General features: G+C 39.3%; 2 protein-coding genes across 2 annotated transcripts; one reads left to right on the top strand and one right to left on the bottom strand.

Annotated features, from left to right (window-relative positions):
- Positions 1-1,147: 1,147 nt before the first annotated feature.
- On the bottom strand, positions 1,148-8,311 carry LOC110069561 (UDP-N-acetylglucosamine transporter-like). The gene is made up of 7 exons (XM_020777088.2): positions 8,254-8,311; positions 7,631-7,986; positions 6,711-6,833; positions 6,047-6,221; positions 5,302-5,420; positions 4,109-4,242; positions 1,148-2,622 (listed from the first exon to the last, which is right to left on the bottom strand). The coding sequence occupies exons 1-7, from the start codon at positions 8,276-8,278 to the stop codon at positions 2,523-2,525; spliced, it is 1,032 nt and encodes a 343-aa protein (XP_020632747.2). The 5' UTR covers positions 8,279-8,311; the 3' UTR covers positions 1,148-2,522.
- Positions 8,312-10,256: 1,945 nt separating this feature from the next.
- Positions 10,257-18,955, top strand: LOC110069560 (UDP-xylose and UDP-N-acetylglucosamine transporter-like). The gene is made up of 10 exons (XM_020777087.2): positions 10,257-10,802; positions 11,986-12,099; positions 12,587-12,689; positions 12,942-12,991; positions 13,162-13,243; positions 13,463-13,517; positions 13,924-13,979; positions 14,464-14,517; positions 15,037-15,112; positions 15,637-18,955. The coding sequence occupies exons 1-10, from the start codon at positions 10,726-10,728 to the stop codon at positions 15,954-15,956; spliced, it is 987 nt and encodes a 328-aa protein (XP_020632746.1). The 5' UTR covers positions 10,257-10,725; the 3' UTR covers positions 15,957-18,955.
- Positions 18,956-20,485: the final 1,530 nt, after the last annotated feature.

Genomic DNA, 20,485 nt, shown 5'->3' with positions numbered 1-20,485 from the left:
TCGATTTTTTGTCAGGTCTGAAGTCAAATAAGAGATACAAAATTGCAAATTGTTGTTAGAAATAAGACTGGGATTTCAAGAAGACCGCCAGATCCCCAACCACAACATTCCGTGTCCTTTAGCCGTTAATCAAATATTCGTATATACTTCTGCATGCATGGTTAAGATCCATACGGCCAAAAGGAACTCTCAAGAATACTAGTATAGTCCGTCGGGGGATCCCAAACACAAAATTCGTTTCCCTCTCCTCAGTAGAATAGTGTATTTTACCCCCGATTTCTCGAACTATACGATTTTTCAAACCAATTATCGCTTCCCTTAGAGGTTCATAAAATCGGGAATCCACTGTATTCTTTGGACTTTCTGTTAATTTGAAGGTAGCTTCCACAGTAATCCGTCACGAAAACAGAGCTTGTCGTAAACGCTCTTCAAACCGGAGGAATTTTTGTGTAGACGGAAAACATTTTGAAAACGTAGGTCTTTTAAAACGATGACTTCGCAATAATCATATGATTTCCTAGCCTGCGATCGCAGACGTATTTCCGGCTGTCACTTGGTTCCGCCGAAAAATGTCTGCGAACCCGAGCCAGAAAACGATTTCTGTGACGTAATGACTTTTGTTTCTCCTTGGCCAATCAGATTCCATGATAGAATGAAACTCGCGTGCTCCTCGCAGCGAATACCTCGCGCAGAGTCGCGCAGTAGTTCTGGGGTTATTTGAGCTAAACTGTGATTGGCCTAGAATTCCTACGTCACAGAAATCGTTTTCTGGCCCGGATTCGCAGACAGAACTAAGTGACAGCCGGAAATACGTCTGCGTTCGCAGGCTAGTGATTTCCCTGTGTAAGTATTTTTCAAACACAAATCCAAAATGACCGTTGAATGTACATGCAGCATTGTTAAATTTCTCCGCCGTGGTGCGGGCGGGGAGTATGCTACCCATACTAATATACTGACAGCACAACTTTTAAAACAAGTGATTAATATTCCTAATTAGTATCACCCAGCTAGTGGATTAATGGAAATCTTGCATTTTAATTGGCTACGCTACTAAAGGACTATTGGTAATAGTCCTCGAGTAGCGAAATTGGCGCAATCGAGCGTGACGCTTTCTTTCGTTTTATTCCCAAATAAATATTTCCTCAACTTGCATTTGCTAACTTTATTATTGCCTTTTTTGTCTGACTAGTTGCGTGATACTAAAACAATTAGACCCTTCGCCCTCAAGGGCCACGGGTCAATAGCCCATCCGACTTCGCCTCATGGGCTATTGGTCTGATTGTTAATTAGCACCTGTGGTTCACAGCAGCTAGATCACTTCACACAGAGAAATAAAATTCCTTATTATTATCATTATCATTATCATTATCACTATCATTATCATTATTATTACATAATATAATTATTTTTTATTTTATTTTATTTTAATTTATTGCAATAACATTACATTAGATACGAAAAAAAAAATGCCTACTCTACTTACAATGTTAACGTAACTTAAAATTTAACAATACCAATATAATATAAATATACTGTCTTTAATATTATCAATATTGTTATCAGTGCCACAAGTAATTCATAATTTGAAACAATAAATTAAGAAATAAATAAGACCGTAAAAGCTTTTCAATTTTAATATGTTACACACATAATGCCACCCAAGTCGTTAAAATATTAAAATAACGTTATAAACCACCATGGGAGTTAATAAGACGCGTGGTATTCCAACATTTGTTGCATGTTGTTCAACAACAAATGAAGAGAATTGAAGATTTTCCTGCGATACATGTACACATAAATTTTGATAATAACCCACTAATGGGCAAGTTTCCTTCTATTGTCGAGAGAGTTAAAATTCACGCCTATACAAACCAAAACCATACTCCCACAAAATATGAACAGTACCTAAGCTTTCTTCTAATAAGTTATGTACATACTATAGTAAAATGTCGGTAATGAGCTCTAAGATTATTCATCGATAAAAAGTATTTCAGGAGCTTATTTTGGAGGAGAGCCAACACTTACACCCGGTTTGGTGTAGGGGGTATTTTTGGGCAGTTAAAGCTGGGGAGGATCATTGTCGAAGAGCGTTTGGGGCGCGTAAAATGGGTCATTATCTGAGGGGGCGTTAAGCGTTTGAGATCAAACAGCCCCTCCTTTTCTTCCAAGTGCTTCAAGCGTGACGCAACCGTCGTTCGTGACGCGAACGAAAACGCAAGAGACCAAATGGCCTTCTTGCCCTAGCCCGAATACAGACAGCAAATATTCTATCAAGCGGACACCCTCGCAACCTTCCCTTAATAACGCTTCGTAAAAAATGAACGATGTTTGCGTAACTTTATAAACAATTTTTTGGAAACAGTGTTAACACAAGTATGCAGACGTAATTCTGGGAGCAAACAAAAACACTCCCCACGCTCTTGTCCCTACTTAATTCACCCATAAATCCATGTACTGCTATGTACTGCCAAATAAAATCACATCTCTACTGAAGCAAACTGATTACTTGATCGCGTTTTTGACTACACAGGTTTTAGTGGTGCTTGCTGTGACGTTGTCCTCTCAGGCATACCGTACAGAAATGTGGCTGCTAAAACTCCACACGTACCAAGAAAAAAGAAACTGAAGGAAAAAGAGAATAAAAAACAACATTTCAGGTAAAAAGTCCACATTGTCGGAATACGTTGTCACACAACACCTCAGATGAAGCATTGCGTGACGAGGCCAGATGAGAGGTGCTTTCAGGCTTTCGATAACCACATGTAGCTACATGTATGAACAAGTCGCGCATCGATTGAAGAGACCATGTAACTGAACAACAAGAAAACGAACAAATAAGTAGACAAACTATGGAGAGGGCTTGCTCGTTTGAAGACAGGTAACCTGAGAGGAGGGGAACTCCCCATAATGGACTATGAGGGCTCGAGGGCTGGTTTAAGTGTGAAGGTATGGTATTCTCCAAGAACTAGAAACAAAGAACTTGTCTTGGCTAGAGGCCTAGAAAAAAGCGCTCATTAAAGTTTGGTGGGGAGCCACAGTTGAGCCCTTTGCTTCCCTTTGGAGTCAGGGCTCGAAATTAACTTTTTCGTTCAAGAGCCAGCTGGCAATTAACGGAAAAATTTTGGTCGCCAACTTATTTTATACATAACTTACACAAGAACACGATTTTATACACTACTTTGCATGCAAAAAAAGTCACAATTGAAGAGCGAACACAATTAGAAACAACAAGAGCACCACTCAGTTATAAGGCTAACGTTGGTCTCAGGTGATATGTCTCTGGTCCGAAGCTGATGGTTGTCTCCATAGTCTTTTAAAATGAAGCGAAGCATAAAACGTTTTAAGTCCGTGGTTTTCATTGTGAGACAAACACGGGTCCTTGCGTATTTTCCCTTTGCTACTTCTTCGAAATGCCGTTCTTTATTTTCGACTTGCTTTCCTCCGCGCCTTTTCGCTGCCGACAGTTTGGTGAAATCCACTTTCCCTACATAAACAACTGATGAAGGATTCAAAGTTTGGATTAACCTTTTGGCTGAATCTTAATACCCGCACGTAAAAACTCACGTAATTCCTTCAACTGATTGGTACATCTGCCGCCATTTTCGCGGCAAATGAAAAGCACATGGTGTTGAAGTGCGCCTGCGATCCCAGTTTCGGAAGAAGCCGCTCAATCAACTTGGTGCGCCGTGAACGCAGTTTCGACGTGTCGAAATACGTTCAATATTTTTCGATTATCTTGTACATAATATTGAGACATTATTTTACTGGAGACGGAAAGGTGAGTTGTATACTAGCTACCAGATCCGATTGATTTCCTAATATAAAGATTTAAAAAGATTTAAGTTGTGTCGTGGTTTTCTTTAGTTATCGGACGAAACGTGAGTCGCCAGCTGGCGACCAGTTCTGAAAATTTAATCGCCAGTGCTCAATTTTTGGTCGCATCGGCGACCAGTGAGTCGCAATTTCGAGCCCTGGGAGTGAAGACGGCAAAGTGTACAGAAAGTGTACTGTAGGAGAAGAGGGGGTAAAGTCAACTTTTGAGTACTACAGCTTGTTTGATCTTTAACAGTAAGAATAAAATAAACAGTAAAAGAATGACTGCTCTTACTTTGTTGGCTGGAAGTCTCCAAGGAAATAAAATGACACGAGTGACGACACAATTATTGATACTGATGTAGCAAAGCCCTTTAAAATATTGTCTGCATACTTCACAACCGCAGCCACCACTAAGCCACCAAAGGCCTGCAAACACAAGACAAAATACAGTAAAAACTCACATGTAAAAACCTACATTGTTTGAAGTCTGGCAAAATAGGTTCTAACTTGTATTTTAGGGTAGTTATTGGTAATTTAGGCTAAGTAGGTTTTTAATTAGGTTCTTAATTTCTTTGAAGGAGATATATAAGTCGATTACTAGAAAAATAAATAAACTTGGGTTTCAAACCGTTTGGCCCATGAATGTACATGTGTTGTTTACTCACGACTGTCTTACGTATTTTCTTGTAAATGCAAATTTGCAATCTCAAAGTCAGACTCCTAGGTTAAAATGTTTATAACTCGAGTACATAAAAGAACCTGCTGGATCTTGCTTGGCTTAACAGGTTTTTATATTTTGGGGTATCAATACCCCAAAATATAAGAAAAATATAAAAAATAAAAAATATAAAATATATAAAAATGCTAGTGGGTTCTTAAACCACTAGGTTCTTACATGCATGTTTTTACTGTATAATAAACAATGCCTTACTGGAAGGTCTTGGCACATCTGTCCAAAAACTCACAATGTTAAAAGGATGTTATATATGTGTCACTTCAAAGAGTATAAAGTGTAAGAGATACAGTGTATTTACATCAGAGGAATTCATTTCCCCCCCTCCAAAAAAAATACATGCAGTCTAGTTATGTAAATGTCAGGAATGTTAGAAAGAACAATTTTCCTCTCAAATTGAATACAGTAAGCCAGACAGATGTTACATTTTGTTTTAGAAAAATTGTTAAATGTACCCTAAATATCCTCCATCTTAGTGGATCCAGGAACGTTTTGTGTAAATAAAAACTGAACAAACATGTCACTGGGCAGTTTTGATTAAAAATAGAGAAAAATGCTCTGATAGGGACCATTTAACCTACACACAAAACAGCCAATTTTTTCTGTTACTCGTAAGTGCCTTGCCCAAGAATACAACACAATGTCCCGAGCCAGGGATCGAACCCGGGCCACTTGATTCACCATTATTTCACACTCATCATGTACTTGCAACCAGACATAATCAGAGTTTCTACTCTGATTGTAAATTTTACCTGAAGTGCAATAACTATCCATGTGATTCTGTTGTAACCCTGAAGAAAACCTTGACTTTGTACAGCACTTCCATCATTTACATACACAGCAATCAAGCCAAATATTATACCAAAAGATCCTGTGAAATGTGGTTACAAAAAAGTACATGAATTGAATGTACACAAAAAAGAGGGGCAAGGGTTAAAGGAAGGAAAGAAAGAAAGGGGGAAACTAAGTAGGAAAGTGGGGAAGGAGGGAGGGAGAGGCCAGAGAGAGAGGTGGAAGAGAGATAAGGAGGGAGGGAGAGCAGGACAGCAGGCAATTTACTGACTGACTTACTGTACCAACTGACTGTTATTCCTACTGACTGAATGGCTGATAATATTATAGGCTGTGGACAAGTTTTGTAGTGAGGTACTAGAGATCTTCCTTAAGAGATATTGCAGACCACACTTGGCTCATGCTCTTTTTGCCCTATACCCCACTAGGAAGCCCCTTGCTAATGATTGACTGACTGACCGACCGATTGACTGCCCAACTGAGTGAGTGAGTGGGTGACTGACTGACTGACTGACCGTCTGACTGCCGACCCAACTGAGTGACTAAATGACTGACAATTTGCACGTACATATGTACATGTACATATACAATAGGCAATTGTAGTCTGTGGTTACTTTCTGTCAATTATGTATCAGTGTCAGTTGGCTACCTTTTAAGTCGAGCCAGCAGTAAGGACTTAAAACAAACATCATGAGAGTACAATACCTAACTGGATATTTCTCATCCATATGGTGGCCTTGGATCCTTTTAAAATCTTCTCAAAGTAGACACCAGCAAACCCACTAGAACAACAAGCTGTGAGAACAGCTACAAGACCAATAAACTGTTCTGATGCAGAACGTTCTTTTGATGCAGTCTCTTTGACAGCATCTGGATGCCACTGGCCACAGCAAAACAAACAAACAAACAAACAAACAAATGAATCAAATGTAGTTATATATAGAGTGGTTTTTACTTGAGTGCTATTGAAAGTTATTGGTTTTGCATTACTGCGCTACACAATTGGCTTAAAAATCTTGAGCCACTTTTTCATCTAATCAGAAGTAAAACTACAGTTTTGCCCACACTTGGTGTCCACTACATGTACATGTATTACATGTAACTTTGCGTTTTGATTGTCCGACCTCGTGTGTCCTTTGTCTTTATATTATTTATTATAATATAGATAGGACCCTGCGTGTGCTCTGATTGGTCAAAAACCCATGTTTTATCAGAGTATAAAACATAGAAAAAGCGTGCTTAAGTGTTCTTTGCCCCATTACCTCTATATCATAAAGCAAATGAAGAGGCCTAAGCTGTGTGTTACAAAAGTTTACAAAACTTGATTTGAAGAGTCATATAACTATATTGAATTGTTAGAAAGTCTCACCTGAACTAGAGTCACCCCAAACATAAGAAGGAGCAGAGAAACCCACTTCAGCATGCCTAACTTTTTATGTAGCATACAAACTGAGAATAATGCTGTTGTTAAAATCTTGAGTTGATAAGTAACCTGAAATCATAACCATGACAATTACCACCAAATCACTGGTTCTGCTTCAGTCTCATACTGATCCCGAAATAGCCAATAAAACCCAGTCAAACTGAATTTCAATCAAACTCAATTGAACTCAACCACGGATTGAGTTTGATTAAGTTCAACTGAGTTCGATTTATGAACTTTTCATTGACTATACCGGGACTGATGCACTATTTAATTAAGGAGAACATTTAAAATGCATTATTTGCAAGTTCTATACCTTTATACATCTACATATACCAGTAGCTGTCACCTCTCAAACACGAATTGAGAGAGAGCAACGCTTACCAGTATTTGGGACAAAATAGACTTTTCTCAGATAGGTAATTAAAGGAGCTACATCACGGTTTGCGAATCTTGAAAAGTTTAGCCTAAATTTTTACAGTTTGCTGTTTGTAATCTGTGTCAATCTTTTCCATCCTTAACTATCCTTGTTTATATATGGCTTATTGTTATCTCTATAGTGTTTTCCAATCCAACATGTAGTAAACTATTGTTTTCAGGTTTCCTTTAAACAAAAGGTAATTTTGTACTCGCCAAAAACAACTCAGAACACCTTGACTGAGCTCCTTTAACAGTTGTAGGAAGTCTGTTCTCTGGTGCTCTTAAGAATGAATATTAATATTTTTGTTAGAAGTGGGTCACTCCGGCTTGGGAACCAAGGGAAGTTGACAAGAATTTACACACTCAGTCATCTGAAACTTGCACTTGCTCAGTTTACCTACATAAATCTCGACCTCAAGCTTGTTCAAAAACCAATATTCACTGACCTGATACGTGGCAGCATCCAAATTTGAAAGCGCGACATACAGAAGGTTATTTTGAACAGTGTACAATCCAGAAGGTACTGCTAGCTTTAATGTCTCCCAAGGTTTATCGAAAATCTCTTCCCGTAAACTTCTCACAAAGACAGACCATCTGTACTGAGATCTATGAAAAGTTATCAACACACATGCCAGGATCTTGAAAATTTCCGCGAAAACTACTGCAGTAGAGGCGATGTACATTGGGTCTCCCTCTTTATGGGTAGTTCTTGAGTAACGCATCGTGAGGACAAGCGACGATGTTTGTAACACCAGAACGAAGAGGCAAACGTGTTTGAGGGAAAGCGAGAACCTTGGAAATACTGTAATAAAGAAAACATGTTAAACTGTTGTTAGGACGAACAATCGATAGCAAGGTATTGACATTAATATTGAAACAATTTTCAAAACCGGCAAATGACGCACTTTCCGGACAACATATTTCACATGCAAAATAACAGATCAGATTGACCAATAACCAGAAAACTAACAAACAGGGTTCTACGAGTAAGAGTAAAGACACAAAATTAACTACATTATTTGTCCGTTTTAAGCAATTCCAAAGAATAAAGGTTAGATAAAGTGTGTACCTCGAAATAAAGCCTTGTCCGCCATGTTGAGGACAATGTGATGATAGTGGTAGCCGCTGGCCAGGAAAGTCGGATGATCTCGCGTGGCTTGTTACCTTGGCAACCAAAGTAGCTGAGAAAAATGTCGAAGACGAGTTACCAGGTTAGTCACCAATTTTCACGCTTACTTATTTTTACATGAACGTTACTGGACACTCTTTAAACAAAAAGTTGAAATAAAGAAGAAGAAAGAAATCTTAGTATGCAGACCCGGGATCCGGAGTCGAACCTGAGAAATGTGAGTCAGGATATGTTCGCTTACCAACCACATCCTCAGAGCACTAGCTGGAAAAACTCGAATTTCTTAACTATACATTCAAACCTTAGAAATATGTGCAATACAGCGTCACCCAAACCACAAAATGGAAGTTAACCGCAAGCAAACGCGAGTGGAACTAGCAGCAAGAAAACTGGGGTGGAACCAACCGCAAGAAAACCTGAGAGGAGCTAACCACTAGCAAACCAGAGACGTGTTAGCCAACCAGTCATTCCTTGATTTCCGTAAACATGCGTGCGTTCCTTGTCACGACCAGTGTCACACTATAGACCACTATATCTGTCATACAAGACACCATTTCTTCCATTTAGTTGATTTGCTCGCCTAAGTCCTGATTACAAGCAGAAAGGTAAACTTAGTAGCCTAACGGAAGGGTCAAAGAGTGATCGCCCTGGTTTACGAACAAATTTCACATGGTTACACTACCAGTCCACTGACCTGTGGGCTTAACGTACACAAAATGGCTGACAATGAAGATACTTGCTAGGGACCTTCATTTACCCGTCTTTGCTGTTTCCAGTGTCATGAAATGCTGACATGTTACCTTCTTATTGCTGGACAATGACAAAAAGTTCCAAATGAATGTTTTTCTCGGGAAGGCGGGTTGTCCCTAGCAGAACGTTTACATGGCAGCTTGCTTTAATAGCCTGACGCTAGGGTAATGCCTGCCTGTCGAAACCGCTCATCCCCCCGGGCATTTGACATTTTGTTTTCATCAGGTTGGAAATGCCCCACCATAGAGGAGCTGGTGCATAAAAAGTTCCCCCTGGCGAGGCCGTGAGATAAGTGCAAATGCCCCACCCAGTACATGTAGCTACATGTACCCATAAGATAGCCGAAAAATGTATTTTCTCTTAAGTGATGTAAAGTGAGAAAAAACGTATTCTATCTTGCAAATAGCTTGTTATAGTTTAATTATGACTGTTATTTACATACTCACTTTTTTTTTTGCGAAATTGAAATTGATTCAAACACGGTCAAAAGTAATGAACGCTGGTCTTCGCGAGGACATGGGACAAATTCGCAAGGACCGGATGTCATAAAGAAAGCTCATTGAAAAAAGGATTATCCCAGTTTGTTTCATATATATACTAATTATGCAACGCTTTTGAGTGGGTTACTATGGAAGGTCACACGAGTCACAGTTGCGTTTTCTCGATATACACACGAGCCTTTATATTTTCCATACCATGGGAAAATACAGTGACTAACACCATCAATGCAACATACGCCCGGCGCATGATGGGAAGGTTAGATGGAATACCGTCGAATATACAACGGCTTTCCTGTATTCTGATTGGCTGTATTTTCTATGGTATGATATAAAAGCAAATAAAAATATCAGTAACTTACTTTCTAGGGTTTCTATAAAGCCCTCCGAGTTCTTTTGTCTTAACCAACGAGCCACAATTTTATACCGCTTTTCCCACGAATCATATCAATCATATCGTCCGCCATCGATATCAATCATATTGTCCGCCATCGCTTCTCGCACGCGGAAGACCAACATGAAATCATGGAGGTGGTGTTGGGGGCGTAGGGCACGAGTTAGTTACTAATGGTTTAAATCTCAAAAAAAAATAATTTTACATCTACGTTCTTTCATAGCAATGGGCTCCTGCTTATCATTAATCCCGTTTTGAGGCAAAATAAAGCAAGTTTGCGCCTATTTTTCTTTTTTTGTAAAGAACAGATGTATGATTAATGTTATTTTTGTGACTAAATCGTAAATTGAAATGTCCCATCCCGGGCAGCCCTTTGCGAGCAAATACCCCGTGGTATGGTGTCAAATGCCTGTCAATGCCCAGCGGGGTTTTGAGCCGAGGCTCCGGTGCGGTGCTCACTGCTCAGCGCCTACTAATTTTGTGTTTTGCTTTTTAGAAGGCTTTCTTTTTTCAAACGATTTATGACGGTGGCTTTTTTCCTTTCCTTTTTTTTGTGGCTGGTGGAAGTGCAAAGCGCATGACAGCGAGAAGTTTGAATTTTTTGCCCGCGGTTACGACGCGATATCAAGGGCCCTGGGTGCAAGAATGTATTTTCGACCCAGGTTCTTTTCGGTCATCTATGTTCGCGTTTTGACGGGGGGACTGACGAGGGTAGAGTAAACATTTTCGTGCTGTCGTGCATGTTATTGCTGTGCTGGAATCAAACGGAAAATGCATCCAGCGATTGCAATTTTGCTGGTTTTCACAGGCTGTTGTTCCAATGTGATTTTTCTGGAGTTACTTGTGAGGTAAGACTCAAGTTAACTTATCATACACTCGCGTTTTTGTGACCTAGTAATGCTTTATGCACGCTCGTTGACCTTTTAGCCGGCTCGGGCACGTGAAGGGTTGCTAAGTATGTGGACGTTACAAGTTTGGGAAATATTTCATCACTAGCACCGAAAATGTTCCTGTAAAATTAAGCTTAAATTAAGTCAATAATTCCCTTTCTTACAGTGGTTCTGCATTTCTGAATTTCCTCAAAATCTTTCCCTACAACCTTCACTGTGTCAGTCAGCAAATTTAGAAACTTACTCGATCAGCTAATTATCATGGTTTCATTATAGTTGTTGGCCGGGAACTAACCGTAAACAGGCTAAGCATAGCGGTTTTCAGACTTACTGCAGTGGCGTGCTGTGCAAGCGAACCGTACACGGTTATTTATTTATACTCTCCGTTAAAATAAGCTTCGCGTAGTAAATTATTACGTAATTATTGTTGTTACAGCTGAAATAAGGCTTGTTGTTGTTGTTGTTGTTGTTATAAATTGAAATCACTACTTTAAACAAACTTACAACTGCTGATGATTGTTAAGTGATCAAAACATTTCTTAATACAAACTGATTTTTAAAAATAATTTGTATATTAAAAGTATGTTTAAAACACTATCTGGCTGATAACAATCTTCTGTAGACACTCCGAGACACCTTTGAAGGGTAGTGTTCATCATAATTGCATGGCCAACTCTATGAGTGGGCAAAATGAACTGAATCCTGTGCTGCGATTGGTTACCTGAGCGTTCAAGATGGAGCTATCTTGCCTGCTCGGGATTTCCCGCTGTGTCCCACAAGAATATGGTGTTCTCTTTCCATATAATAAATCCTAATATGTCCAAGCTTGTTTGGTCAAGATGGCTGTATGTTGGCCTCTTTCTCTTTTTATGTGTTATGGATCTTGTCTCTGTGTCAGTCCATAAACAAGCAAACAACAAGACCTGGTCATTATATCCAGCCATCTTGTCCTCAGGCTTGGTCATTATAACCCATTTGTCTGACTACAAAAGTCAATATCCTTGGGCCATGTGATGGTACTTTGCTGTGTAGTCAGACCCAATACCCGCTCTCCCTGACTGTTATTCAATGACATGGATATCTCCTGGAAAATGACGAACAAACAAATTCATGTCATGAGACTCTATATTATTGCTTTCAGAGAAGTTCCTAGTTGTGTCAATACCGTCACATTTTGCCAGTTCCTGTTTATTGCTGTGGAAGGATTCATATTTACTGCTAATTTTGGCTTCAAAAAACCTGTTATTCCTATCAGGTACACTTATATTTACTTATTTAATTGCGTGGAGAGGGGGAAAGCAGGGGAGGGGGCGGGGTGGAAGGGAGGAGAAGGAGGAAAGAAATGGGAGCCAAAGACCTTTGCTGGTCTTACCTCTATCAGACTAGTTACACTCCAGGGTGGAGATTGAGTGTAATAGGTGATATCTCCCGGTGAAGGCAATGAAATTGGTGTTAAATCTGTTGCCTAAAGGAGGAGGAGGAGAGCACAAAGTTTACAACTTCAGAATCAGTGCTTTCAGTAAGACCTGTCACCTGTTCCGGGAGGTTTCCTGTTGTGAATTACCTGTTACAACATTTGTAGTTTTCAAAACTTGCCCCTCAAGAGAAGAAGTTGTTATAAGCCTCTTTTTTTGCTTCCTGATGTGTGCCACACTACTGGCAGCTGCCTTCTTCAAATTTTAGTGAAAGCACTGCTAAAAGAGTCAAAAGTCACTACAGTAATTAATTGTCTTTTCTTTCAGTAACTATGTGGCAATGGTGGTATTTTTCTTCTCGACCAATGTAATAAACAATGCTGCACTGAACTTCAATGTCCCTATGCCCCTGCACATGATCTTCAGATCAGTAAGTTGTTTTTTGGACAAACAATTACTTTATAAGAGGAGATAAGCTGTGTGCATGCCCAAATGAAGACAAATTTCCTATGATATTCATTGTCAAGTTACATGTAAAATCTAGTGAAGTCCGTCACCTGATTAGCCAATCTAGATATAAATTATAAATTACATGTAACTTGTTTATCAAAGCTACACGTACACTGTATGCAATTGGTATACTGCAATGTATTACATAGTTGTTTTGCATGCTGTCTTGCAGGGGTCATTGGTGGCCAATCTTGTTTTAGGAATGATTATTTTAAAGAGAAGGTACTGTACATACATGTTTAATGTTATGTGTACAAAGTATAAAATAGTACATTTTAATAATGTACATGACTCGTGTAGTTCGTTCAGATCTGTTTTACTTAGTGTAAGAGCTTTCAGAATTTTTGTAGGAACTGACCAGTATAAACTAAACACCCATGATTTTTTTTCAGATATCAACTGTCAAAGTATTTATCTGTCCTTATGATCACTGCAGGGATATGCTTGTGTACTTTAGCATCAGCACAAAAGTTGGTAAGATACATAATAAAAAAAACATATTTAAAATTCCAAAGGGTCTTGATAGTTGCAGACGGAAGTTTCTGTTGAAACTTGTTTTGTAAACTCAAATGTTTTGTCATTTTCTTAAAAATTAATATTAAAAATTGAATCAAGTCTCTATATCATGTGGTGCTGTCAGGTTCTGTCTTCTGAAATGTTTCCTTATGTCACAGTGTACATTCTCTCTTTTAGGAGTTTAAATTTTCCTCTGGAGACCCTTATAAAGACTACTTGTGGTGGTGTGTAGGTGAGGACCTTGGAATAGTATTTTAATGCTTAATTCTGTGTTCTGTAGCATGTAGTGGCTTAGTATTGCCACTCCCCCCTGGATGGGATGCTAGTCCATTGCAAGGTTACCCCCAGTGTTTTGTCACATTGCTCCAACTATTTGCCAGTAGCCATTCATACTCCTGGGTGGAAAGAGACACTGTGAGAGTATAGTGTCTTTCCCAAGAACACAACACATGTCAGAAACCCTGGCAGGGGCTTGAACATGGACCATTTTATCCAGAGTCCAGTGTACTGACCATTACCCTACCGTGCCTCGTACTGAGAGGCACAAGGCGCAGTGGAATTAGTGCATTAGAGTCTGTGTTTTGTTGATTAATTTGTATTGTGCATTTTTTTATTGTGCATTTTTTGTCTTTGTGAAGGCATTGGACTGCTTGTGATTGCATTATTTCTTTCTGCTAGGACTGGTATCTACCAGGTCAGTGACTGTGTGTGTTTTAAACTGCTTTTGTAACATTCATATGTAATTGTCACACAATTAAAAGCAAAAAACTATATATTTTCCAGCATTAATATTACACATACATGTACATCAGTAAATATTTTTTTGTTTATTGTGCTCAACAAACATGCGATTTTAACATAATAGTATTATTATGCAATAGTTGTTGTGATCTTTACAAGTATGCAATGCAATTTTGGAAGACAGCAGAAGGTATAAGCTTTTACACTACTTTACATACGTGTGCTTAGAGGATTTAATGCATTGTTTTGCGGCTGTGGTAAAGGCTTGTAATTTAGTTAACAAGATGTTTTATATCATTCACTTTTTTTGCAAAAAGTCTTGCAAATTTTGAGTTTTCAAAAGGCAGAACTGCATTGGATTTCTGCGTTTGAAAGGTGTGAAACTTAATAAATGTTTTGACTCAACATGCTGATTGGACTGTTCATTTACACTTCAGGAGCAGATGTATGCAGAGCATGGAAAACACCCCAGAGAGGCTCTCTTTTATGCGGTAATCATGTTATCTTGATACATTGCTAGTCGTAAACCATCCACTCCTGGGATTGGTATACTTAATCAGGGGCATAGCCAGGATTTTTCAAAGGGGGGGGGGGGGGGATCACACTGTGTCAAAGTGAGGGTACTCACCAGATTTTCATGTCGTTTTCGTCACCTGTTGTAGGTTGTTTGCTTAAAAAAGGCTTACAAAACAGGGGCATGGGCTTCTCAGGACCCCCCTAGCTACACCCCTGCTTACTGTGTTTGCCCCTGGCCCAATTCATCCCAGCATACTCTTTTGGCAATGCCAAGCAGGTCGACTTGTTCCTAGTTTATTAGGTGATTTGACACGAGAAGGGTGCTCTAACCATGATCCATCTCGGTTATCATTGCCTGTTTCAGCGATCAACGGGCTAACTTCTTTTAACCAAAGAATGTCGATCCTTTGTAACTTTCCACATAATAAGTATCACTGTATCAAGAAAGGCTACCTTTAATTTTGTCTTTTTGTCTTTTTGTTATCTATGTTTAGCATGCTTTGCCATTAGCTGGGTTTCTTCTGCTTTCCAAAGACATTTATCGTCACATTTTCATATTTAACTCATCTGGTAAGTGCTTTTGTTGTCATGTTAAACGAATCTCACGTCGTACATACTGTATACACAATTCTAAATTGGTTTTCTCTAGTTACACCAATTCAATCTATATTGTTTTTTTTTTGGTAAGCCAATCTGAGCTGCCAGCTCCATTTACATCTAGCGTAATGCATGCGTGTTGGGGTGGAGGGGTCATTTTGAATTAATCTGCCCAAGGTAACCTCGAGGCAGATGCCCAGGTCTGTTTAGTAAAGGCCTCTCCTGAAACAGACGAAAGTCCTTTCAACAAAACTGTGGCAATAAGCGTGTTACCGCTCAATTAAGACCCGTGCCAGTGTAGGCTCAATGTGTACACCTCACGTGACCTCATAATGTACATTTTATTTTCACACGAAAAATTTATACAGTATCCCAACTATGCGGGAGACAGTTTTCCTTAACGGTCACCAATTCAGGTCGAAAGACCCCTACAAGAGCTCTCACTTACATACAGAAACGACATATCACAGCAACTTTTGGACAATTATTTTTTACAGCTCCTTTGGTGTTGTTTGATTTCAACTTCCAAATTCCTAAGCTTTGGGCGTATCTTGCTGGTAACATCGTCACGCAATACATCTGCATCCGCAGCGTGTACGTCCTGACGTCAGAGTGCGCCTCTTTGACTGTCACGCTTGTGGTCACGCTGCGCAAGTTCATGAGCCTGATGTTTTCGATCTTTTACTTCCAAAATCCGTTCACGCTGTACCACTGGTGTGGAACGGGGCTGGTCTTTGGCGGCACGCTGATCTTTGTTGAGCTGGCGAGCAAGATTCGTGAAGCTTTCCGGCCCAAGAAGGAAACAAAAACAGAGTGATGCTCGACGCTTCTACGCTGGGCGCCCATCAAGACGGCGAAGACACGGCAAAGTAGTGAAGAAGCATGATAAAGCATGTTATGCTCTTGAATCTAAACTTGTATATACTCTCATTGTGCTTTTTGTGTTGAAGTTTGATTCTGGTTGTCATTTATGGTGATACTCCAGGACCTGCGACAGGTGAAGACAAATTGTCTGAAATTGATCGTCTTTACTCGCTAAAATGTAGCGGTTAAGCGAGTCAAAACAGACGTTAGTTTTCGCGCACAATTCAATCCCCACTAAAGCGACCTATGAGATTTGTTCCCATATTTTCCACATTGAAAAACAGAAGAGAAGTTTTATTTTGTTCTAGTCTTAAATTGAAAAGATGTTTATAAGTCTGGTGATATTCTCTCTACATACAACATATGATTATATAATATAATTTTGAATGCAAAAATCGGATACTGATATTAACAAAGGTATTGCAAAGGTTTAAAAATTTTGTCAGCCTCCTCCATTCGTTCCTTTTTTTATTCGTTTCGGAGTTATAACGTTACCAGTTGAAAATAGTTATTATAATAAAATACAACTTATGATTATATAATATCGTTATATAGCTGGCCTTTTTGCCGCTACAGCGCGTCCGATTATTGGCTAGTTCATGGTCACATGACATCTAACAATGAAACTGTTTACCGCCAAATGCCATGAGCGGGCAACGTTGCGAAAACTGTGACGTCAAACGCAAACAGTTCACTATTACCCGCGAAGTGTTGATCGCTGTTGCACGTGATCAGAGCGTGCAGTTGAAGGTGGCCTGATGTTGTTGGGTTGTTGTCGCTGTCACTCCGTCTCGGGAAACATTGAGATTCTCGGGAAACAAAATTCACTGTTCCCCTCGGGACTAGTCATCAAATGTTAAATAATACGATTCATGAATGCAAAAATTTGATGCTGATTCTAACAAGGATATTGAAACGGTTATAATATTACATCCATTCGTTGTTTTTCTTTACTCATTTCGGAGTGATAACGTTGCTGTTAGACTTCTATAAAAATTTGTTTTACCCACACAGCGTTATATCCACGTCTTTTAATTCATATGCATTTAAAAAACATTTTTTTAGCATAATTTATACTATTATTATATGAACTTCAGATAGACAATACTAGTGAAAGAGACCTATGTTGTTGTAAAGCAAACTTAAATTGACACAAAGAAAAATGGCAACGGGTTTGAAGGAACCACATCACAGTGTGCACATCTTGAAAAGTTTAGCCTAAATGTTTCAAGTTCGTCTTGTGTAATCCGTGTCAATCTTCTCCATCCTTAAACATTCTGGCTCCTTCATGGTTTATTATTGTCTTTTGGTGTTTTTCTATCTTGGTAAACTACTATTTCGAGGTTTACTTCAATTGAGAGGGTTAATTTGTACGTGGCAAGAATAACTAGAAATACCGCGACTGAGCTCCCTTAACGGTATTTGGGCCCACGACTTTGACAATCGTGAGCCAAGATTCGATCGTGTGGGTCTGAGTTCCAATCCACTTGGTTTGTACGTTTTGAGCCTTTATGTAGACTTTGATAGTGATGGCAGCATCGAAGCAGACCGATACTGAAAACCAGCGTCTGTGTCGATTACCAGAAGATAAACGTGTACAACTTTAAGTAGAACCTGCACCTTTGCAGGGTCCTAGTAAGTTAAATTGCTAATTAGAACAACGCAACGACCTCGGCCAGGGTTTGAACCCAGAATAGTCGACCCGGAGACCAGCGTGCTACACGGATTGAGTTGCTTCACAACTTTCAAGGTCACTTTGACTGGTAAATTACTACACAAACGCGCGCATTGATTCACTAAGGCGAGCTAGTTGGTCAGATTTTCACCAAACTCGCTCGTGTGGATGAATCAGGATACTTACAGATGTTCAAAACTTATATTTTCCTAGAAAGAAACTAAGAACACTATTATTAGAAGGTCGCTATTTCTATAATATGTTGAACATACATGTACATTACCAACCATTTGAGACATCCTTACGATGTTTCTATAGTTAATACAGACTTCCGTGTAAGGCTTGTATACGTAGACATTTTGCAGCATTATGAACGGTGTTTCAGTAAATAACCGAATTATACCCTTGAAAATGTTGTACGCTGTTCTTTACGAGGCGGGAGAGCCACTTGCTTGAACACTGCATGCAATAGTTTCAACTTCTCTCCATGAACTGCAGCATGGCATGCAACGACGGGACGCAAAAGAACAACAAAAAGCAGCGATTTTCTAAATGGCAACTGAATTTGAACTACAATACGTTAGAAAACCTTCGGCCTCGTCCACATTACGCCGGAGGCATTTGAAAACAGAGGTTCCACTCTGAAAACGCATCACAAATGTTTTCCGTCCATACTACGCCGGAGGAATTTAAAAACGGAACAATCGCCAGTCATTTTGGATTTGTGTTTGAGGAAAACTCGGTCAGGGAAATCACGTGATTATCGTGACGCCATCGTTTTCGAAAAGTTCCGTTTTCAAACTGTTTTCCGTCCACACGAAAACGCAAAGCCGGCGTTTTCAAATTCCTCCGGTTTGAAGAGCATTTTCGTAAAGCTCCGTTTTCGTGACGTCTTAGTGTGGACGCTAGGCCTAACCGTAGAAATAAAGCTGCGTTTTTCAAATTTCTCCAGCGTAGTGTGCGTATTTTGCCAGACAAAGGATTTCACTTAGCACTGTGAGGCGAGGGTTTTCTGACGTATAGTTATTCAAATTCAGTGGGGCATATATGCAATTGGGTCATGCATCTTGACAGCGCTAGCTAGGCTCCGGCGATTTCCAGCCGCCTTTCGGGAAACGACCCCGCGGCTCCTCCACCGATTTGAACAGCAGCACGCAATACTGAGCGTATCTCTTCAAGTAATAATGTAGCATATATCTGGGCCTTCACGTATCTGCTCACTGAGTGATAAAGTGATACAGTTTTTACCAAATAAAAGAGAGTAGTTAGTTATTCAATGGTTTTGAGCTTCTCTTTTTTCTTGACACATGGTTAGCGTCTCTGACCTCGTAAAGACCTCGTAAACAGATACGTGACAGAGGTGAAATTGCAATAATCGTAACCTGTGGTGTCATTATTTTCCACCACAAAAGATCTTCATTCATCATTCTCTTCAGTTCTAAATGTGGCGCCTTCTCAATGTAAATAGTCACTTTCATCTTGTCCCGTCGTGTGAAGTTCTTAAGCATTTGAAATGATAAAAACCGATCCTTTCCCTAGTGGCAATCCTGTTTTGAGTCTGAATACAAGCTTCGCTATCTGTGAGTTCCTTTCTGATCTGGTTATGGCATTGCATGAAGCCTGTCTTTTAAACCCACTTCTGCTCAAAGAATATATTTCCGTTAGAATAGCAGATTGTCGGCAACTAGTCTTTTGACTTTTGCCTAACAACTGTTTTCTTTCTTTTTCTTTTTTGGAAAAAAAAACCAGTTTATTATTTAAAAGTCAGTGGTATACCGAGTGGTAACAAATTGTTAAGAGCGATATGATATCCTTACATGAGAAGATATCATGTTTGATAACATTTCTCTTTTGTCCCTTTAACTACAGTTAAATTTGTTGGTGTATGATCGAAACATATTCGGATCTTCGGTCGTCTTCGGCAATCTTCGGTGATCTTCGGGAAATGTTCGGGAAATGCTCGAAACGTTCCTCTGGCTTTCAGAACAATTTTGGAAAATCTTCGGAAATCTTCGGAAAGTGGTCGGAAATCTTCGGAAAATCGTGAAAAACGGCGTCGTCAGCATGTCTATGTAGTAATAAGAACATTACACGTTAGCTCGAAGATGTGAATTTTATGTCCTCGTGGCAAAAACAATATCTCACGAGTGAGTGCAGTGAACGAGTGAGATATAGTTCTTGCCACTCGAACATAAAATTCATATCTTCTCGCCACCGTGTAATATCCTCTATATACGTGTTTGCATTGAGGCACTGTCAGGCGTATTTCCAATTGCCGACATGCTAACTTACCAAAGATGTTAAGATTAAGATTGAGCCAATGTTTAGGAAACAAGGCCACAACTGGGAAGGGTTATTTATACTGACGAAAAGACAAACAAAACACCGATATGTTTGTGTTGAACTGAATTTTGCAAATTGCGAAAATCTTGGAACTTTTAGTACAAAGAAATTGCTTTTTTTATCGAGACACTCTCTGCCATGTTTGCCGACCATATGATCTTATATATCACAAAGTAAAAGGGAGATGTTTTACAAATTAAACTAACCTTGAGGGCAGAAAACGCATTGAAGATTAAGACATAGACAATATTTAGGAATGAAAGAGGAAATGAGAATATAAACCAAGGCCACATCCTGGGAAGGGTTGTTTATACCGACGAAAAGATGAACAAAACACCAATATGTTTGTGATGGACTGAATTTTGCAATTTGCATCACGACTACAACTTTATAAATTAAAAATTTAGGTGTATTAAAGAACGTAAATGTCAGACTATGTTAGACAATGCTGATAACAGCAAACA

The sequence above is a fragment of the Orbicella faveolata genome, unplaced genomic scaffold, assembly GCF_042242905.1.
Source record: "Orbicella faveolata isolate gen_17 unplaced genomic scaffold, um_ofav_v1 contig_14, whole genome shotgun sequence".
NCBI lineage: Eukaryota > Metazoa > Cnidaria > Anthozoa > Scleractinia > Merulinidae > Orbicella > Orbicella faveolata.
Note: the sequence above shows the minus strand (reverse complement) of the source record. Positions and strands in the feature narration are given on the sequence as shown.